We start from the raw sequence: 22575 nt of genomic DNA, 5'->3' as shown, positions 1-22575 counted from the left end.
ATCTAAAGTATTTGATAAGGACTATCTACAACTACCACAAGTAGCATTGAGTTTACTTGCTTGACGAAACAGACAACCACTGCTGTCCTTTTTTTAACAACTTTCTTCTTCTTTTTTCTTCTTCTTCTTTTTACTTAAGTTTATTAAGTATAAGTATACTTAAGTAATACAATTATTATTATTAACAACAGAGTGCTGTTTGAGGTTTTAATATGTGTTGTAGAACAAAACGTGACATTATTGTTGTTAACGCAATGAATTCAAACATATTGAAATACATTCAAAGTCTAAATTTACCTTGTATTTATGTCTAAAAACCAGGTCGATAAATGTATGCAAAAATAAATAACTTTAAGATAAAACATCGGTATTGTTGGTGCACATGCGCACTGCACAGGAAACACTTGCAAACAAAGAGGAAGCGCTCGTGTGATTTAAAGGGGACCGCACACAATCCAGAAATCATGTTCTTATGCTAACACATTACGTTGTTTTTAAAATGAAACCCGGTGCATAAGGAGCTGGGGATCGACTTGCACAAAATACTGAGGTAAAACGAAACTGAGACGAGTTGCTGTAAAATCTCTCACAGTTAGCTGTTTGTATGTCTACTCACTGCTGCATATTTCAGCTAAGATTAGCATGTGAGCTAATTCCACGTTGATCAACAAAGCGACACGTAAACAGAACCACTAAAAACATACTTCTGAATGACTGTTCTATCAGTACATTCAATTTCGGCACATGCTGTTTGAAAATGACATTTGTAGGATTTTTTATTTTATTTATAATAAAGTTGCTTATATATTACTCTGCAGCGCATTGTGTTAGATTGTAGGTGTTTTATATTATAATTGATTCATTTCATATACGTAAATGTAAACTCACTAGTAGAAAATATAACTATGATCTTTGAGTAAAATGCAGCATATTGACAGTATTGGGAACTTAAAGACAAAGTATTGATTTGAATGTATAGAGCGTTAACGTTACCTTATTTACCATTTTGTCACCTTGTAAGTTATACATTTGTTTTAAATTATTATTATTCGCCATCTACAATTGTTTCCCAACGTAACCCATTGTATTAAAAAAGGAATCTAATGTTATTTTGGTCTAATAAGATATTATGTTTTGAGTTTCACGTGCAATTTTATTTATAATGTGACACCTGAACAGAACAAATTTGTGAGTCACCTTTTTAATCAATGTCTACACTAAAGTTAGATAAAGTCGTTTATAATATTATTTCATATTATAACAATATTATGATAATATTTCCTCTGCAGTACATTTTGTATATTTTTTAAATTGACTAAATTTGGTTTAAATTTATATGCCTTATTTTGCATTTTTTCACCTTTTAAATAATTTTTAGGCATTTGTTGTTTAACGCTATAGTAAAGAAGGAATAAATAAAGTGATTTCAGAATCAGCTTATCCACACCTCACTAGCCTAAGTTAACTTTAATTTCCACACAACCCCAGTTAATATTTTAAAAAAAATCCCTGAATACTGTTTAATCATGATCATTCACTGTTCTTTTTTCTTCTTCTTCTTCTTCTTCTTCTTCTTCTTCTTCTTCCAGAAATTACCTCGGCTGTGTAAGATGAAAACTCTCTATTTTTGAACTTTATGCCCAGTTTTTGGTTTGGTGGGATAGTGAGGACACTAAGCAGATCATCTTTGCCAAAACCTTTTAGGGAAACATTATTCAGAGCAACACTAAACTGTCAATATCTCCAGTGCTCGAGAGCTCTCACATTTCCCTGGGGCTTTGCATCTAGCCCCAGTGGCGTCTTTTTCTGTGTGCCACAAATTCGACAGTTCACTCTCAGCTCCGGCTCATATTTCCGCGTTTCTTGGCCTGAGTGGCAACGTGAACAACCAGACATGGCAGAGCAGAGATACTGCGTGGAATACGCCAAACGTGGCACGGCTGGGTGCAAGAAATGCAAAGACAAGATCATGAAGGGGCTGGTCCGGATTGGTAAGATCGTACCGAACCCGTTCAGTGAGTCTGCAGGGGAAATGAAGGAGTGGTACCATGTAAAGTGCATCTTTGAGAAGCTGGAGAGAGCGCGCGCCACCACAAAGAAAATCGAGGACATCACAGAGCTGGAGGGATGGGAGGAACTTCAGGATGAGGATAAAGAACTAATCAATAAACTTGTTTCAGGTATTTGGCCACTGTTTTGCTCTCAGTTAAGTTTGCATCAGATGTCATTGCAGACCTGACATATGCTGAACAGTCTCTCTTCTCTTTAATAGATCTGGCAGCCAAAACCAATGCAAGCCCAAAGAAGAAAGTGCAAGCAAAGTTAAACAACAGTGGGCAGCTGTCAGCACCGCTCGCTGATCCAACAGTCAACGCTCCTCGCAAGTTTTCTGGCTTCACAGGTACGACACCAAGAGGGCATGGGTTTTTTCTTTTGCTGCTATTTTTGTTTGTAACTTTTGTGTATCTTAAGATACATTACAGTTCAAATATATGGGATCAGTTTTTTTAATAATTTAAAAAGAAGTCTCTTATGCGTGACAAGGCTGCTTTTATTTAATCAAATACAGTGAAAAACAGCAATATTGTAAAATATTACTATTGTGTTTTCTATTTGATTATATTTTAAAATATAATTTATTTCTGTGATGACAAAGCTGAATTTTTTTTTAGCACCATTACGCCACTCTGTCTGCAGTGTCACATGATCCTTCTGAAGTCATTCTAATTATGCCAATTTGGTGTAAAAGAAACATTTCTTATCAATGCTGCTTAATATTTTTGTAAAACCATGATACATTTTTTTCAGGGTTCTTTGATGAATAGAAAGTTTAATAGCATTTATTTGAAATAGAATCTATTGTAACAATATAAAAGTTTTTACTGTCACTTTTGATTCATTTAATGCATCCTTACATTTACATTTATTCATTTAGCTGACGCTTTTATCCAAAGCGACTTACAATTGCTATATATGTCAGAGGTCGCACGCCTCTGGAGCAACTAGGGGTTAAGTGTCTTGCTCAGGGACACATTGGTGTCTCACAGTGGATTCGAACCCGGGTCTCTCACACCAAAGGCATGTGTCTTGTCCATTGCGCCACCACCAGGATGCTCTCTTTTGGGAGAGCATCCTTGCTCTCCCAAAAATGATCTTACTGATGCCCAACTTTTGAATTGTAATGTAACTTGATTGTTGTAGAGATTTAAACATGATATACAGAATCCAAAATAATTTTTTTGCCACACAAATGGATTGAGATTTTACCAGCCATAAATTTTTCTTACTGGTAGTAAAACTGTATATAGACAGTTAACCTGGGTTCAGAATACTGGAGTTTTAGGCCGTTTTATGCCCGATTTACCCCTCCTGACATTTGGAGAAAAAAATCGCATCCAGGGCGTCTGTTGGTTCAGATGTTCGGCCCAGATTATCTGGTAATGTGAGGCGTTTACAGAACAAATCTTAAGCCTCCAGATCTGCCTGAGGACACATTGGGGCTGCACCGACAATATCAAACCTGTTTGATATTTAGGATTTAAATTCGGGATGATTACGACTATGATGACATCAGTACTTCAACAACAGCTAATGAGAGACAAGTCTACAAAGAGTCGGAAGTGACATAACTTTTGAAATGGCGACTGTGAAACAACATGCAGCAGCTGTTCGGATCCGGTAGATAACGGAGATGAAGGAACAGCTGGTCGAATTGTGGCAACAACAGGACTGCCTGAGACTATAATGTCTCCTCATATAATGTCTTCAGCAAGTTGCTGCGACACAGTATATATATTGTATACATACGAGTTGCTAAATCTGGCATGATAATCTTAAGAATATCTTGTAGTGTGTGATGCGCCATGATTTTCAAATCTTGTAGTGTGTGCAGGTTTGAGATTTGAAAGAAGAAACTCTGTAAAGATTCTCCTTAAGGCTGGAATACACTACACGACTTTTAAAATCTGAGAAAAAGTTGTGTAGTGTATTCCAGCCTTTATGTGTGTGATTCAACCAGATTTCTCAGTCAGTTGAGATCTATAAACTCCTGTAGTCTGAGCCCGGCTTTAGTATGTATTGATTTGAGTTTACATGGACGAGGGTCATGTTATCATTCTTACTATTTATTTTATAAAGTGGCTTGCCTGCTGGAAAATAAATCTGTTGCCCATTTTTAGTTGCCACTGTTCATTTTGAGCCACTGATGTATAAAGCGATCTATCAATTCATGCTCTCGTGCTCTGCCATTTTAAAGGGGTGGTTGATTATGATTTCACTTTTCTAACTTTACTTTACAACGCTCAAAGTTCAAAGCAAAGGAAGATATTTGCTTTTAAAGAAATTTTTTTTAAGAACTACAACAAACGGCTGGTAGGGACTACAAGACATTCCTCCTGGGTTAGTGACATCACTAAACTAAAATTTACTAAAACCCTGCCCCCGGGAACGCGGTTTATAGATTATCATGACAGTATATGCTAATCAATGACTAGAAGATGGTAAACTCCACATCAGCTGCATAAATTCTTCAACTAACCATTCAGAAATGTCCTGTTGCTTTCTACATGTCACTTCTTCTCGAGTCTCTCCATCATTGTCTGACTCCGGTTTGAACATAAAAGGCTAACAGTTGTTGAAATTTTCAGTGCCATGTGTGTGAGGTAAAAGAACACAAGCTGTTGAAGCTCCGCCCCCTGTGCCGGAAGCAGCAGCTTATTTGCATATAAAGGGACAGACACAAAAACAGTGCATTATTACTAACCCTCAAAAAGTGACAATTTTAACATGCTATATAAAAATATGTGTGGGGTATTTTGATCTAAAACTTCACATACACACTCTGGAGACATCAAAGACTCATTTTACATCTTGTGAAAAGGGCATTATACTACCCCTTTAATACAAGGCTTAACACTCTTGTGTCCTCAGCTACCAAGGCCGGTTCCTCTTCCTCCAGTCCTGGACCGTCTCCAGCCAAACCCACTCAGGGCAGTGCTTTATCAGCTAAATTATGTGACCCCAACCATAAAGACAACTTACTGCGGGAGTTCCGCAAACTCTGTGCCTTAGTCGCAGAGAAGTCAGGCTACAACGCCAAAACCGAGATCATCAGAGACTTCTTAACAAAGGGTTCTGGTGGAGGTGAGCATGAATAATCTGGGCCATCATTAACACAAGCAGTCTCAAAGTGATCTCTGTTAATCTCCCTCCCACATCTTCACAGACAAATTCAGAGGAGATTTGTACCTGACGCTGAAGCTTCTCCTCCCAGGAGTGGTTAAAAATGTGTACAACCTCAATGACAAACAAATTGTCAAGCTTTTCAGCCGCATATTGAATTGCAGTCAGGATGAGATGGTGCAAGACTTGGAACAGGTTTGTTGCATATTTCTTTTACAAAAGTAGTCCAAGAAGAGAAATATTTGAGCCTTTCCTTCATTGATCTTAATCGTTTTCATATAGGGAGATGTTTCAGAGACAGTGCGGATGTTTTTCGAGGACAGCAAGTCTTTCCCTCCAGCAGCCAAGAGTCTTTTGACCATCCAGGAGGTGGATGCTTCACTGAGCCGTCTGGCCCTACTCACAAAGGAGGATGATCAGCAGACAGAGCTGCAGGACATTGCTAAAAAGTCAGAAATATTAAATATTTGATTATATAAAATGCTTATTTAAACCCTCTGGTGCTGTAAAAAAAAAAAAAATTTTTTTTTTTTTACTTCATCAGAATGGTACAAAACTTGGTAAAGGTTTTGGCACTTGATGTGTGAACACACATACACACACACACACAAAAATCATAGACATGATTGGAAAAGGTTAAATCCCCCTGAAATTTTTTTTTATTGTAAAACTTGTATTGTTCACAGTCAAAAATGTCTGCATTGGAAATTAATGGGTGACTAATTTCATCTATTGCAAACGTTTGGTACTGCGCGCAAAGAAATTCTTACTAAAAGCAATTTTTTTTGAGATATCAACTTCAAATTTGGAACACAGCTTGTTTAGATTTATGGCTTTGATTTTCTCACAGTTTTAGAGTAAAACGTGTTTTGGAAAATACATATTTCATATAAAAAAAATTATTTTGTACTTTTTTTAAGTTACATTTAAAAAAAAGAACTTTTCACTTCAGCAATAATCTGCCAATTGTCATCTTTAAAAAGAGACTAAACTTAAGTTTGTGCTCCAAAGCATTTAAGATTTACGACTGTTCAAATTGGAAATTTCATTTTCAGGTCTATGCTTAAAAAAAATTATAAATTGATTATATAACTACAACATCAATTAATTTAGTATCATAAAATACCCTAAAAATACAAAATATTAATTTTAAAAAATGCGGTCATTTTTGACCGACACGCGAACAGAACAGTACCAGAGGGTTAAAAAAAAACTAAACTTTTACATTTGTTTGAATTTTGAGGATGCTAACTTTTAAATGTGTTTCTTGATTCCCAGATGTACCGGAAATGATCTGAAGTGTTACATTCGTTTGGTCAAACATGATCTGAAAATTAACTCGGGGGCTAAGCACGTGTAAGTGTTGCTGGCAAATTGTACCTAAAGGCATCGTGTTTGTTCTGTCTCACTCAGTGTAACCTTTCTCTCATCAGTTTGGATGCTGTGGACCCTAACGCATATGATGCCTTCAAAGCCTCCCGTAACCTTGGTGACGTAGTTGACAGGGTGCTACGGAACCAGCAGGATGCCTCTAATGGAACAGGACCCCGAAAGATCCTTAGTGTGGAGGCGTCTCTGATGACCCCCGTACAGCCAATGCTGGTCTGAGTCTCTTGTGCTCTTAAACCGATAGTTCACAAAAACAAAAACGGAACATTTCTAGGGCTGCCCCCTAATAGTTGACTATTAGTTAGTCTAAATTTATTAGTTGGTTAGCCAAAAAAAATTAAAACTTGTGGCGAAGTCATGTGGGACAGATCGTTATCGGCGTGTCATTGGGGTAATTACAGTATGTTGGGCAGGAAATCCAAACGTTCCCCTATCATCCATCAACCTCATATATGGCTTATCATTTGAAACATGCAAGTAGTAGCAATTTGCCGCTCTCTCTAACTTTAACCTAGATAAATGTGTGCTATTATTAGGGGCATATACAAGTGTTTGTGCGGAGTGTGAAAGCTGAAGTATTTGCGTGCTTTACTGCACGACATGAAGGTGCGATCACTTGCATTTTTTCCTGATAACAGCGAAAAGAACTTAAAATACTCATTTTTGGTCATAGATAAGAGTAATACATCATTAAAAACGGTAAACTTTTATTTGTGTAAGCTCACAATAACAAAACGTTTTTCCTTTCTGCCGTCTCCGTGAAGTGGAGGACGTCATAAAAATGTACCGAAACTCAGCGTATACTGACTCAGAAAACAAATAATAATTTTTCTCCTTTTTTTTTTTCTGACACATTCATAATAATTAGGCTACTTTTACCAGCGCTTTATGCGTGCGCTTGGGCTTAATAGGCTATATATTTTGCCTATATATTTTAAAGACTTATTAGTTTAGTATTCTCCATTTAAGTAATTTAAATTAATACAAGCATGCGATTAGTCGACTAATGGCTTAAAGGAATGACTACAAGTTGACTAGAAAAATCTTTAGTTGGGGGCAGCCCTAAACATTTCTGTCATAATTTACTCCTTATGTTGTTCTAATCATGTTTGACTCGAAAGATTATGCCTAATATTTACTAAGGTTTTCTTAATGGTGTTTTCTGCTTGTTTTTATTCTTGTAGGCAGAGGCATGCAAGTCCATTGAGTATGCCATGAAGAAGTGTCCTAATGGGATGTACTCTGAGATCAAGTATGATGGGGAGCGTGTGCAGGTCCATAAGAATGGCGATCACTTTAGTTACTTCAGTCGAAGTCTCAAACCAGTACTTCCACACAAGGTCAGGACTCAGGACCCCCAGCAACTGTTAGCCATAATATATAATATAAAGATAGGTGTGTGTGTGTGTTTAAAATCAAAGATTTATTTTAAAAGGATCTGATTTTTCTCCTGCAGGTTGCTCATTTTAAAGAGTTCATACCACAGGCATTTCCTGGTGGCCATAGCATGATCCTTGATGCTGAAGTTCTTCTTATTGATACCCAGTCTAGCAAACCACTGCCATTTGGCACTCTTGGAGTCCACAAGGTAAACCAGAGAGCAATGCTGTTTTAGTGTTCCTTAATTCCCTGGTGCACATTGTACGATTTTGGGCAAAATTAATTTACAAAATTGGCATGCCAAGTTGGCCTCTTTTCCCTAACTATGACCACGTCTATATTCTACTCTTTAGTTTACTTTTTTTTTCAGCGCTCATAAAAACCACAATCTCCATAGTGATATACTTTGTACATCACATTACATGTATGACATGTACCCAAGTTTATTACATCCATGTCGTACAGTGTGATTTGTAATGATCTGATAGGATTGCCGAAATCGCAGTCTGTTTCAAATACACTACCATTCGAAAGTTTGGTTTTGCTTTTATGTTCACCCAAGGCTGAATTTATTTGATCAAAAATATAGGGAAATTATTACATTTATTACACAATATTTCTATTTTAATTTAATATTTAACTGATTTAAAAAAATGTATTAAAAAAATGAATATAAAGAGTGTCACTTTTGAGAAATTGAATGCATCTTTGCCGAATAAAAGTATTCATTGCTTAAACAACAACTTTTAAACGTTTATGAAGTCATCTGAACTAAGAGCATTGTTCTGTTTTTGTGTGTTTCCAGAAAGCAGCTTTCCAGGATGCTCAAGTGGGTCTGTTTGTGTTCGACTGCATTTATTTTAATGGTGTCAGTCTCATGGACAAGTGAGTAAACCTTAAGTAATGCATTTATTTATCATTTATCTGAAAGTTATTTCCTAAATTATCTAAAGTTATTATTATTATCTAAAGTACATTTATATTAAAGGTTAATTGATATTTTCAATCTAAGACGTGAAAGATGTTGATGTGGTGATGTTTTCCAGACCTCTCTGTGAAAGAAGAAAGTTTCTCCATGACAATATGGTGGAAGTTCCTAACAGGATTCTGTTCTCAGAAATGAAGCATGTCACGGTCAGTTCTGCAGTGTTATTGTATGTTTTTCTTTCTCTACCCATCTTGCATGTCCTCAATATTCTAGAATGTTTAACAATATGTGGGTAGGTCAAGTTAATTGATGATTGATGTTATAGTAAGACTTCAAGGTGGATGATTTTATAGTGGCTAATGAATGACATTGTGTTCCAACAGAGAGCTGCTGACCTGGCAGAAATGATCACACGTGTCATCAGAGAGGGACTGGAGGGGTTGGTTCTGAAGGATCTCAAGGTACAGCCTGGCTTTGTTTCGAATGTAATACTAGCGTACTGCAAACTGCACAGTATGCTACCTCTTAAAGCACTTGAAATGGTTTGCTATAACCTTCATGATGTACGTTTGAAGGCCTTTACACACTGAGACAAATCTGCTCCCGTCTGTTCCATTCTCACGGAAAGTTTGCATACAGCGCACAGTATACATGTTGCAAAAATAGTATCAGGGCTCGACATTAAGCCTTGTCATGTGCTTGTCCTTCAGACAAGTCGGTTATTCACTTGTCAGAGTAAAAAAAGTAATTTACACAAAAAAAAGAAAACTGCATTAAATAATGTTATGAGATTGTTTTAAATATTTTTTGAATATACAAATAAGAAATGTTTGGGGGGGGGGGGAATGATACTTTAAACATTAAACTAAACCACCAATAGGTGGCTCCCGCCAAGTGACCATCTTAATGTGTGAGTCATTGAGCCATTTGTTCAAATGGCTGATTCATTCAAGAATGTTATAAAATCAGAATCATTCTCGCATTTTGGTGATTCACTTGTTTTATTTTTGTTACTGAGGTTTTAATCAGGCTACTTGTCCAGTCGGGCAAGTAAAATTCTCTTTCACTTGCCCCTTCAAAAAAAAACACTTGTCCCGCACAAGCGTTAATGTTGAGAGCTTCGTATATAGTATGATGAGCTTATTGCTCTCAGGTCTGTGTGGGTCCTAACGCCCGAACACTACTGTCAAAAAGCACCGTCCTTCGGATGAGAGGTTAAACCGAGGTCCTGACTTTCTGGTCATTCAAAATCCCAGGATGTCCTTCGAAAAAGAGTAGGGGCGTAACCCCGGCATTCTGGACCAATTTTGTCCATTGGCCTCTGTCCATCATCATGGCTTCATCACTGTGTCTCCTCTCCACCAATAAGCTGGTGTGTTGTGGAGTAATATGGCTGCCGTCATCCAGGTGGATGCTGCACATTGGTGGTGGTTGAGGAGATTTCCCCCTTCCATATGTATAGCGCTTTGAGTACCCAGAAAAGCGCTATGTAAATGTAACAAATTATTATTAATACATTTGTGTTTGCTAGATCACTTCATGCTACATCTGGGCTTTATTACTGTTTCAGGGGCATTATGAACCAGGAAAGCGTCACTGGTTGAAGGTGAAGAAAGACTATCTGAATGAAGGAGCAATGGCGGACACCGCTGACCTTGTGGTGCTTGGAGCTTTCTATGGCAAAGGCTCAAATGGTCAGTATCAGCAGTCCAATCCAAATGGTTTTAAACAATAATTGAACTTCAGAGATGCTAGTGTAGCACAATTTTGAAATATTATGTTTCTGTCTGCCACACAGGTGGAATTATGTCCAGTTTCCTCATGGGCTGCTATGACCCAGAATCCAGAAAGTGGTGCACTGTGACCAAGTGTTCAGGAGGCTATGATGACGCCACCTTAGCCAGACTGCAGAAGGAGTTGGACGTTATCAAAATAGGCAAGGTAAATCTCATGACTTACTCAGTAGATTTTATTCTGCCTACATTGCCATATCAGATTTATGAAAGTTGCATGATGTACGTTTCCTGTTTATCTCGCCATTAGGATCCAAGCAAGATCCCAGGATGGTTGAAGATTGTCAAAAACTATTACCCAGATTTCATTATCCGTGATCCAGAAGTAAGACTGAGCCAATCCTCTTCCAAATACAACTAAAGAGATGCTTAATGTTAAAGGAGAACTCCGGTGAATTTTTAAGTTAATCTTGATCGTTTTACCTTTGTGAGTACTTTCTATAGAAAAAAAAACGAACCGGATCGGTGCTTGCAACGCGGAGCTGTTACAGTTAATGCCCAGAGCTCCCATTCAGCTAAAACGGCAGTTTTGGGGGCATCGACCTAAAGAGTGTCTTTGTGCCTCTTAACAGACACAAAATGCAATTAAAATGTCTGTCCAACATGAACAGGGCCCTTACATGACAACAAGATGCGTTTAGCAACTTAGCCATTGTTTAAACTCACCTAAATAGTGTTTTAGACGGCTAGCTGTAGTCTCGCGCTGAAGTCCCGTGGGATCTCAGTAGTAGCCGGAACACGACGCTCCTCCCACCTGCACTATGTGCGCGATTTCCCCCCCCCAAACCACTTCAGCGGAAATCCCGCCCTGCAGCTGATTTAATTGGTTTAGGTTACAGTGACTAGGGATGCACCGAATATTCGGCCACCGAAAATTTTCGGCCGAAAATGGCCCAAAAGTGTATTTTCGGTTTTCGGCCGAAAGACTTTTATCACCGAATCAATACGGCCGAAATGTTGTGATGACGCAAACAGCAGATACCGCGACCTGCACGTGCTTGTCTGAAGCAACATATCTGCGGTGTGGACGTAATTTCAATATATCTGAGAGTGACCCACGGACAGCGATTTTTAAAACACAGACGTCCCAAGTCTTCCGGAAGTTCCGGGAGTCTCCCGCGTATTGATAGCGGCTCCCTGATGCCCGCAAATTAGTTTAAATCTCCCGGAATCGCGAGCGAGCATGAGCGCGCATACGTAGCGCGCGCGCGGCAGAGAGAGGGAGCGAGAGACCTTGCGTGTGTGTGCAGAGCAGCCGTCATTTATCAGAGGTGTGTGTGTTTACCTTAGCTGTTTATGGTTTTTGCAACTCACGTCCATGAGCATATAGCTGCAGATATTATTATGGGCTATGGCAGTATTGACCTAAATGCACTTTGTTTTTATGAGAGAACATTTCATTTTTAAACCTTTCTGCAGGCCAGTAGGCTTTTACATTATTATTTAATGTACACATGAGTGGGGTCAAGTTAAACATTTAATTTTATACTTTGCAATGTGCTAAATAAATATTTGCATAACATTTTAATTGATTTATTCTTTGAAACTTTAATATTAATTTATGCAATGCCTTGATTATAGTAAAGTTAGTACACAGTCATAGCCATAAATGCAATGGTACTAATAATTGGCATAATTTATTTCGGTGTTTCGGTTTTCGGTTTTCGGCCTTAGTTTCCTCTTTTTCGGTTTTCGGTTTCGGCCAAGAATTTTCATTTCGGTGCATCCCTAACAGTGACGATTGACATGACCAATGAAAACCTTAGAATCAGCTGCAGGGCGGGATTTCCGCTGAAGTGGTTTGGGGAAAAAAAAAATCACGCGCACTTTTTCCGGCTACAACTGAGTTCCCACGGGACTTCAGCGCGAGACTACAGCTAGCCGTCTAAAACACTATTTAGGTGAGTTTAAACAATGGCTAAGTTGCTAAACGCATCTTGTTGTCATGTAAGGGCCCTGTTCATGTTGGACAGATATTTTAATTGCATTTTGTGTCTGTTAAGAGGCACAAAGACACTCTTTAGGTCGATGCCCCCAAAACTGCCGTTTTAGCTGAATGGGAGCTCTGGGCATTAACTGTAACAGCTCCGTGTTGCAAGCACCGATCCGGTTCGTTTTTTTTTTCTATAGACAGTACTCACAAAGGTAAAACGATCAAGATTAACTTAAAAATTCACCGGAGTTCTCCTTTAATGTGCTTGTAATGTGAAATGAGCTTGATGAGACCGTTAAAAGCCTGGTTTACAGTGAGTATTCGGTTGTTAAGTCGTGACGTAACCAATACTCTTTCCGGGTCCAAAGTCCAGGTCCTCTCTACCTACCTACCGCTTTCGCTGGTGTTTTGGTTATTATTGAGTGTTTTTACTATGCCGCAGTGCTGTGTCTCGTGTCCCGAGCTAACTCACTTCAACCTCGTAAATCTTCTTTTTCATTGAGGACTCTACTCTTAATTATGCCACCTGAGTGATGAGCTACACTAACCACTCTGTTGGTGTTAAAGGAATTTAAACCCTTTTTTACCGCCAAGGGTGCCTCACTAAGAAGGACGTGATCGTAAATAAATTTACAGGTTCCACCGTTGTTATTTCTGGACCGCTTGGGACCCAAAACGTCACTCGTGACGTCAGACTTAACAATCGGATATGATTGGGAAAAACAGCAATGAGGGAACTTTATTAGCTTGTTATCTCTTTAACTCAGATGAATGTGTTAAATAGACCATACAACACTCAAATGTTTAAGATGTTTGTACTGAACTGAAACTGTAGAAGTTTGTATTGTGTGTATGACTGAGGAAGAATATATCCTGTTTGTTCATGCTTACAGAAAGCGCCAGTGTGGGAAATAACAGGAGCTGAGTTTTCCAAGTCAGAAATGCACACGGCGGATGGCATATCCATCCGCTTCCCACGATGCACTCGAATGCGTGATGACAAGGACTGGAAGACAGCCACTAACCTTCAGCAGCTTAAGGTACCCTTGATTGTAAAATTAAATTTGCATATCTGTAAGCATTTTGAGATGCAATTAAGAATGTGCCAATGCAGAATGTGCCATCAAGCGTCTCAAAAGATATGACGTGTGAATAATTTCAGAGCAAGCTTTTCCTGGCATGTACAAAACGATGAAAACATGTTCTCTTAAAATCAGCATGAAATGAAAATTGGCCTCATTCATTTTGTAAATGCATGATCTTAATGTGAATGACTCATCCGTGTAGGTTTCTTTCTTTTTTTTGGACCTCAGAATGTTTAGTCAATGTCATAATTTGATCTTCCGGTGAACCAACAGATTTTTCTCAAGTGACGCGTGTCGGACTTCTCCAAATATTTCGTTTGCTTAAACCCCGCCCCTCCACAATCGGCTGCCATCACGCATTCAGTTTTGAGTCCAACTTCCATTTCATGACAGTTGTGGGGTTTTTTTTTGTGCAGGACCTGTATCGAATCTCGAAGGAGAACTGTGATTTTGAGGTGACAGCTGGTCCGTCCAAAACTAGCAAAAATGACAAGAGCTCCTCAGGAGGCGAGAGTGGAGGAAGCTCTCCCTCGACATCTCATGGAGCTTCCACAGCTAACAAGCCCAGTAAGCGTTTGCCATGAACAGATCCTGTTTGGTCTATAGCTGTCAAGTGTGTCATCTGCATCATATAAGTACCGTTAATAAAGCTCTTATGTTCTGTAATTGTTTCAACTGTTCAGAAAACGGTCATACCCCCAAAGCAAAGGCAGTGAAGACAGAATCATCCTCTCCTGCAGTTAAGAGGAAACTACCCACAGAGAAACAAGATGCCAAGAAGGTTTGTTATACACACTACCGTTGAAAAGTTTGTGGTCGGTAAAAAAGTAGTCTCTAATGCTCAAGTCTGCATTTATTTGAACAAAAATACAGTGAAAACTGAAATATTGTGAAAAATTATAATTTAAAATATACTTAAATACTTTTTATTATTAATGTTGAGAACATTTGTGCTGCGTAATATTTGTTACAGGATTCTTTAATTAATAGAAAGTTCAAATGAACAGCATTTATTTGAATTGGAAATATTTTGTAACATTGTAAAAGTCTTTACTGACATCAATTTAATGCAAACGTGCTGAATAGTATTCATTTATTTAAAAAAAAATCTTACTGACCCTAAACTTTTAAATGGTAAAGTGTGTTCTTTGAACACAAGTTTAGTCTGTATTGTCACGTCATGTTCATATGCGTTTTTTGGTTCATCTCTCTCCTCAAATCCTGTGATATTGCTTTCTTTCAGATAAAAAAAGAACCTGCTCACAGCAATGGACAAAGCAAATTAAAGTCGATTCAAACAAGCGACCCAAAGAATGAAAAGGTTTGTTTTACCTCTTGTGCTTGCTTTAGAACTTTATACTTAAGGTTTGTTCACACTTGGCTAGTTTGGTTCAATTAAAGCAAACTCTGGTGAGATTTGCTCTGTTAGTGCAGTTCATTTGAAAAAGTATGAATGATGTTTTGAATTTGTCCATGCAATGAAAGTCAATAGGGTCCAAAACCACATTGGACCCCCGATTGACTTTCATTGCATGGACATTTTTCAAAGTAACGCCATTAGTGTTCTGCATAAGAAAGTGTCATATAGGTTTGGAATGACTTGAGGGTGAGTAAATTTTCATTTTTCAGTAAATTGAAGCTGAATTTTGCTGTTAAAATATTTCCTCATATCTCATTAACTATACATGGCCATTTGTAGGTTGATTGATTCCCTCAATATGTGTAAGCAATGTGCACACTTAACACGTTTTCACCCTTGCCATCTTCCAGCAGACACTACTGGACATTTTCACAGGGGTGAAGCTCTACCTCCCAGAGTCAGTACAGGACTTTGAGAAGCTTCAACGTTACTTCCTAGCGTACGATGGAGATCTGGTGCCTCAGTATGACTCCAGTTCAGCCACACATACACTGGAAGAGCCAGAGGATGACAGTTCAGCCCAGAGGGTCACCTCCAACTGGATCTGGGAATGCATCCGAAAGAGGAGGGTGGTTCCCCCCTGCTGAACGAGATAGAGACTGCTCAAAGGACACTAGCACAAACCTCAGGTTTGCTGTTCTCTAACAAGCAATGTCATTGGAAAAAATGCCTGTTTCACCAGACCTGCAGCTACAGTAATAATGCTGTCAATCATGGCAGACCAAGTTGAATGAACTTTTTCTAAACCATGTCTCCAAATATTTTTTTGTTAGCTTTACCACATTGTGGTATTACACATGTTGTACTAAAAAACTTTAAAGTTTCCTAGCTTTTCAAGTTTATGTTGGTTTTGACATTTTTCTCACTATGGATTCTCATATTTATGATTTTTAAACTTTATTTTGGTGTCATTGACTAATGCTGACACTCATTTCTTAAGCATATTCTTCAAGAAGGTCAATAAGTGTAATGATTTTGATGACTTCATCATTATACAGTGTCATTTATCTGTTTTGACAAGGATGTTTGTTTGAAGAATGCTCTTGGGCACAGGACGAGTGATTAATAATACAACGGTAACCGCCATGAGGCATGATTGTGGAATGGATAATTGTGTAGAGTAAATTGGGCAAGAGCCCTCTAGCTTAGTAATGGTAGTTACGTGTCATTTCAAATACTCCAATCATTCTAATTAAAACAAGCTTTTTATGCACAAAGAAACTGATTTGTGCTTGAATCGAGTCAGTCTAGCACGCGATAGGGAACCGCAGTTATGAGTAATTGTGTGAGTGTCTGTAAAGCACACAAATTTTCAGAATTGGGTTCTTTCTTGTCTAATCAGTAAGGTGCACTCAGTAATTTATAGACTTATACTGACACACAGAGGTGAGATGGCATAATGCAAAAAAACAAATTCATTTTTTTATTTGTAAAGTTGGTACTGAGGAAAACATCCATTTAAGTTACTCATTGCTCCATTCATCATTTAGAAAATATTAAGGTGCCACCATAATGTAAAAGATTTTAATTTAAAAAAGAATGCAAGGCCTCTGTGACCTCCGTAAACGCATAAAAGAAAAGTACAAAGACACACAAATGTTCCTTATCACTTATCAAAGAAAAAAAGTCCATAGAAATAATATACATATTTACACTGACTCTAAATATTCCTCTTAGTCTTTGAAATCAAAAGAAGGAAGGACGGCCATTTGTATTGTCTATGAAAACACTGAGTGGAACTTCTGTCAAGGTTTACTGCTTTCTAGTTTCCTCTTGCCTGAAATGGAGGCGCTCCTCTCTTCAGACCAGTGACAAAGATCAAACTCCTCTACCAGATGACAAGCCTAAAGTTTTAAAAAAGCAAACACACAGTAAATTGTAGCAATGTTCCATGTGTACCCAATCAGTATAGATTTTATTGGTCTAGATTTTTATTTTTTTAATGGCTACCTACCTGCAGACTTCAGCTCCAACACACTTACCTGCTATACCCTGAATAGTAGGAGTCTTAACTGTTCAAATCACTCACGTTCGATGTATGAATGTTTAAATTGGCAAGACTTAGTTTAACCAGATAGCAACGTGTACTGTTCAGGTCTCACCTGCGCTCGTGTGCTATCAACACCCGGGTGATGACGGCGTAAATGACTGGTTATATAAGAGCATTTGGCACTCCTATTGAACAAGTAGGAGAGCGACTATTTTGTCCACTTTTTTTTGATCATCACTCTTGTAATGTATTGGGAACCCAAAATGTGTATCCATCGAACAAAACATACATTAGGCAAACTACGTCTGTCTGTTTAATGCGTTATTTTCAACACACCATATTATAGATGTGGCGTCAGATTTAAGATGAACCGCAGTATGCAGAACGGTACGGTTCGATATAAAAAAAATATAACTGAGAACATTACACCCGTACTGAATAGCTGGTTCAGGTGTGTTGGATTAGGGTTGGAGCTAAACTCTACAGGACGGTAGATCTTGAGGAGCAGGGTTGGAGACCCCTTATCTAGACAATTTATACTAAAACCACCTGTCGTGATGATTTGGTCAGAGTTGCGGTTCGTAAGGACGGAGTCTCTGCGTTCTCCACTCTCTGCAGGAGTACACGTGTGCGTGGCACATGGCTCCACGACTGGCCTAGTCCAGCCTTCAAATGCCCATTTCCATCTTTGGTCACATGGTTTGTCACCTTCAATGCAAGATTTCACCATATCAGTATCTACTACAAAGGACATTTTGATAATTGGTCATAAACTAGTCACTGTGGGATGGATTTCCTTGACTTTTCCAGACATTTCTAAATACTGGCTCAGGATTTGTAAAGTCGCGACAGATCTTTTTTCCATATTGTGACGTACATCCGAGTTAAACGGATTATTGAAAAAGGAAAAAAATAGGATGGGGACTTGGTTCTTTCAATCCATTGTTAATTGGTGGAGCCAATTGTAAGAAAAGTGGACTAAATCATTGGAGATCTTCCCGTTTTTACAGGAAGATCAAGTTACGACATTGATTATAACAGTGCAAGGTATAAAAAATAAAAAAATAAAAAATGCTTATATATACACATGTATGATTCATTCACAATAATATCTGTAACATGCATTTACAAAACAGATTAATGGCGACTTTAAAAATAATTGTATTCTCATTCGCAAAAAGAATGAAATATTAATATAGTTCATATATATATATAAACAGGAAATAGAAAGGTGTATACCAGCACAGCAATGTTGAAGTCTTTGGCGATCATCTTCATCTCCCCAGCAACTTGCATCAGCAGGGACATACCTGATGAAAAGTAGTAGAACTGACTTCTGATGCACGATATTATGATAAAGTATTGTGCAATACTATAAACAAATACCCTCATTTTGTTTCCCTCCGAGCATGGATGAGAGCACAGCAGAGACTGAATCCACCATCAGCGCTTTGACTGAACCACCTCCAACAGACGCCTGGGCACATTCAAGAGTTTACTACAAACAACCACTTCTATCAATCAATGGACTTTCACACAGAACCGAACCTACCTTCTGAAGCCCATTCGATCTTAGATTTTGAAGACATGCGAGCAAAGAGAAGACGTCAAATACTCTGAACACCTTGATTTTTTGAAGTGCCTCCATCTATGTATTGAAAAGGAAAAGCAGTTACGATACAAGACAGTAAAGTTTAGATTCATATTCTGGTTCAGTACAAAATAAGCTTGACGGCATTTGTGGAATAATGTTGATTTTCACGGGGGGGGGGGGGGGGGGGGATGTATGAACATACTATTAAAAAAAAGTAACAATGGAAGTTACAGTGAGGCACTTACAATAAAAGTAAATTGGTCAAATGTAAGTGCATTTTGGAGAATAAAAATGTGAATTTTCTAAAAGCACTTCCATTGTTAACTTCTATATTATGTTGTTTAAATAAATTTTACAGTTGTTTTAGGGTTCATGGTGCTGAAAAATTGTATATAAAATCAGACAGAAATGGTTACGAAGTGATTTTTTTTTTTACACTAAAATCATATTAACATTATGTGGCTAAAGATTTACGGTTTAGCCCCATTAACTTCCATGGTAAGCGTCTCGCTGTAACCCACATTTTTGCTTTTTTTTATAAAAGAAGGGACAAGAGGAAATTTAACATTGACACAAATGCTATTGATCCGGAATATTGAACATACAACATAGTGATACTTGCCTTAGCAAGCACTACTAATAAATTAGACTTTGATCACCTGCTCCTCCATATTAGGGGTCCTGGTTTGTAGCATCTGAAGCAGTCGGTTGGCACACACACCACCCCTTGTGTCAATGTAAAACACAGTCTGCTTCAGCTGGTGGGACATATTAACCGCAACACTAAAACACACCTACAAAGTGATTGAGAGACACACAGAGCACCGTTGAACACCCATTCATTTGCCCACCCAACCCTAGTAGGTAATAAAAGCAAGGTGGACTTTGACATTGTGGAGCAGGACCAAGCAACTGAGAAGAGTTTCCAGAACAAAAGGTCACCTGTGTTTTCCCGCTCCCTGGACTTCCTATCAGCTCAGTTATTTCCCCTGTGTACAGCCCAGAATCTAACAGCTTATCCAAACTGAGGAGAAGACAGCACAGATTTAATACAAAATAATACAAAATACAGAGACTTAATACAAAATACATACACTAACATTCAAAAATTTGGGGTTGGGTTTTTCACGTTTTTTTTAAAAAGAAGTCTCTTATGCTCACCAAGGCTGCATTTATTGGATCAAAAAATAGGAAATTCAATAAAATTATGAACAATGTTGGAGTTAACGCATTACAAGTAACTTGAGTTACGTAATCACATTACTTTTAAAATTACAGCAAAATATTTGAGTTACTTTTTCAAACAAGTAACTCAAGTTACTTTGTTTTTCCTTTTAATGACTGACACCTCTCCTGTCCCCAGGCGTTGTGTGAACATGATGGTTATTGTAGTTCTAGACTAAATGTGAGCATGCATTTACTCATCTCACTTGCACACACACACACAAAAAAAATCCTCAAAATGAATAAAAACAGTAATATGCAAATGACTATTATGCAAACCGACATAATTAAATAATACAAATATACTTAATGTATTTAATTTCACTTTATTAACCAATGTCTTTGCTGCTGACCTTCGATGATCTAATTCAACCATACTATTAAAGCAAAAATGACTTTAGATAAAGATCACATTTGTGTTTAATTTTTAAGTAAAAGTGTTGACCTTCTCCTGCATCCTATTCTCCTGCAAAATAGCAGCACAGCTGAAAGGTTTATTTGAGCTGTGGCCTCTAACTGTACAGCCGTGAATTTGCATTTCCATCAGCCTTAGGCTTACTCATTTCCTTTTTGGAATGAAAGGGCCTTTACAAAACTTTTTTGTTATTAAAAAACACACAAGCAAGCCGGTGAGGATTCCCAGGTGAGGAAAAGTAACATAACTCATTACTTTCCATAAAAAGTAACTAAGTAGCACAATTAGGTACTTTTTTAGGGAGTAACGCAATATTGTAATGCAACACGGATTATTGCATTACTTTCCCCGACACGGATTATGAAATATTGTTACAATTTAAAAGAACTGTTCTCTATTAGAATATATTTTAAGATGTAATTTATTCCTGTGATGAACTTTCAGCATCATTACTCCAGTCTTTAGTGTCACATGATCCTTCTGAAATCATTATAATATGCTGATATGATGCTTAAGAAATATTTCTTATTATTATCAGTGTTGAAAACAGTTGAGCTGCTTAATAATTTTGTGGAAACTGCAAACCGCATTAATAGAAATACAACAGCATGAAATAAAAATATTTAAAAACAAATAAATAACATTTTAAATGTCACTTTCGATCAATTTAATGTGTCATTGCTGAATAAAAGTATTCATTTCTTTCTTTCAATTTTTTTAAAAATAAAATCCTAGTGACCCCAAACTTTTAAACTGTAGCGTATATACAAACTATTTATTATATATTATATTACGAATCCTCCACATATATATATATATATATTTGGGACCTGGGACTGCCGGTGGACAGAATAGCTGTGGAGCTCAAGAGCTCTTCATAGAGATCAGCTCCAGAGACTGGAAAAGCAGTGCACTGAGCCAAGAGCACACGCCGAACAGCTACTAGAGCCTGAAAGATAGGACAGTATTTAGTTAGTTAACTTGGCTCAGTTTAGTTTAGCTATACTGTCTTTGTGATAGAAAATGGTAAATTAAAGATGAGGCCTGAATAGGCGTTACACACACACACACACAAAAAAAAACAGTCATTCCAGATACCTTGTAAGACAATGAACACTTTTTTGCAAGTTCTTCTGGGTTACATGAGACAAAGTCCTCAACTGAAAGAATTAAACACGGATGTATTATTAATTCAAGACCACAGACAGTTACAGAGTAAACTTTATTAATCCCCAATAGGGACAACTGTAGTGATTGAGCAGCAACAATAGTTAAATGGATAAACTTCTTATTATTTATTTATGTCATTCCAAACTCATATGATGCCCTGCCATTTTTTTTCTTGTGAACACAAGGAGACATTCCACAGAATATTTACGCAGCTCTTTTCCATACTAAGCACTGTTATTTATAGTATTATTGAGATACTATTATGGTTTTATTAATATTTTAAATTGGTTTCCATTTTCATTCTCATTTGAAAAATACATTTAGTTTCATAAGGGAAAATAACACTTTGGGGATGAGAAAATAGCTACAGGTATCTACTAATAATACAATATGCAGATTTATATTTCCAACACAATAAAGAAGAGCCCAACACAATCGCACAGTAAATAATCCTGACATTAAAAAGAGAAAAAAAGGGACAAGTGGAAATACATTTTTACTGTGATATTACTGTGGTAGTTGGTTTAACCCCATAAAGCCATTGTAGAACTATAGTATTTCTTAGTGCCATAAGGATGCATTTGAAACTAACGTTACATGTATCAGTGTGATGCTCAAAGTCAACACCTGTTCTGATGTCCTCTGATTGTAAAGCCTTAATGAAGTCCTCGTTTATTCCAGGGCAGATCCCTTCTCTCAAGATCACCATGACTCCCTGGACAGAGTTTAAGGACACAATCGACAACAACAACGTTATTAAAAAGAGGTAACGTAATAACAACGCTACGTTAAGCATCTTAATAACAAAATACTCGATCTCACCAGATGGCTAGAAAGCCCATTAACACACACATACACACGTATTCTTCACATTAGAGTTCCTCTGAGTATCTTCACATCTTGAGAGTAATCTTCATGATGACTTTAATGCCGCCCGCCACATTTCAACACCAGTCAGCGTTCAGCGTGATTGACAGGAGCACCAACCAATCACAGCCTCCGAAGGTTTACATAAGCCAATGACGGGCTGTGCACTGTGCTAAGCCCCGCCGTGCGTGATCGGTGCGTGCGTA

The 22575-nt window shown here is 37.7% G+C and overlaps 2 protein-coding genes across 4 annotated transcripts; one reads left to right on the top strand and one right to left on the bottom strand.

The window, feature by feature from the left end:
- Positions 1–400: 400 nt before the first annotated feature.
- On the top strand, positions 401–16718 carry lig3 (ligase III, DNA, ATP-dependent). 2 transcript variants are annotated; one of them, XM_082170710.1, is made up of 21 exons: positions 401–550; positions 1590–2180; positions 2273–2401; positions 4930–5142; positions 5225–5376; positions 5464–5630; positions 6460–6537; positions 6615–6783; positions 7755–7910; positions 8027–8158; positions 8756–8835; positions 8997–9084; positions 9262–9339; positions 10449–10572; positions 10677–10819; positions 10922–10996; positions 13498–13644; positions 14106–14256; positions 14373–14470; positions 14933–15010; positions 15463–16718. In XM_082170710.1, exons 2-21 carry the CDS (start codon positions 1637–1639, stop codon positions 15694–15696), a joined length of 3036 nt encoding a protein of 1011 aa, XP_082026836.1. In that variant the 5' UTR covers positions 401–550; positions 1590–1636; the 3' UTR covers positions 15697–16718. The 2 variants fall into 2 exon arrangements, with proteins under 2 accessions (XP_082026836.1, XP_082026835.1); XM_082170709.1 differs by having other exon boundaries at positions 15460–16718.
- On the bottom strand, positions 16514–22475 carry rad51d (RAD51 paralog D). Of its 2 annotated transcripts, none has more exons than XM_082170732.1 (11): positions 22325–22475; positions 22130–22217; positions 21431–21492; positions 21163–21281; positions 19636–19717; positions 19353–19487; positions 18652–18747; positions 18486–18576; positions 18339–18409; positions 17649–17807; positions 16514–16953 (listed from the first exon to the last, which is right to left on the bottom strand). In XM_082170732.1, exons 2-11 carry the CDS (start codon positions 22209–22211, stop codon positions 16855–16857), a joined length of 996 nt encoding a protein of 331 aa, XP_082026858.1. In that variant the 5' UTR covers positions 22212–22217; positions 22325–22475; the 3' UTR covers positions 16514–16854. The 2 variants fall into 2 exon arrangements, with proteins under 2 accessions (XP_082026858.1, XP_082026859.1); XM_082170733.1 differs by having other exon boundaries at positions 22359–22460.
- Between the last annotated feature and the right edge of the window lie 100 nt (positions 22476–22575).

Source organism: Leuciscus leuciscus (genome assembly GCF_965113295.1).
Source record: "Leuciscus leuciscus genome assembly, chromosome: 5".
Taxonomy (NCBI): Eukaryota; Metazoa; Chordata; class Actinopteri; order Cypriniformes; family Leuciscidae; genus Leuciscus; species Leuciscus leuciscus.
Note: the sequence above shows the minus strand (reverse complement) of the source record. Positions and strands in the feature narration are given on the sequence as shown.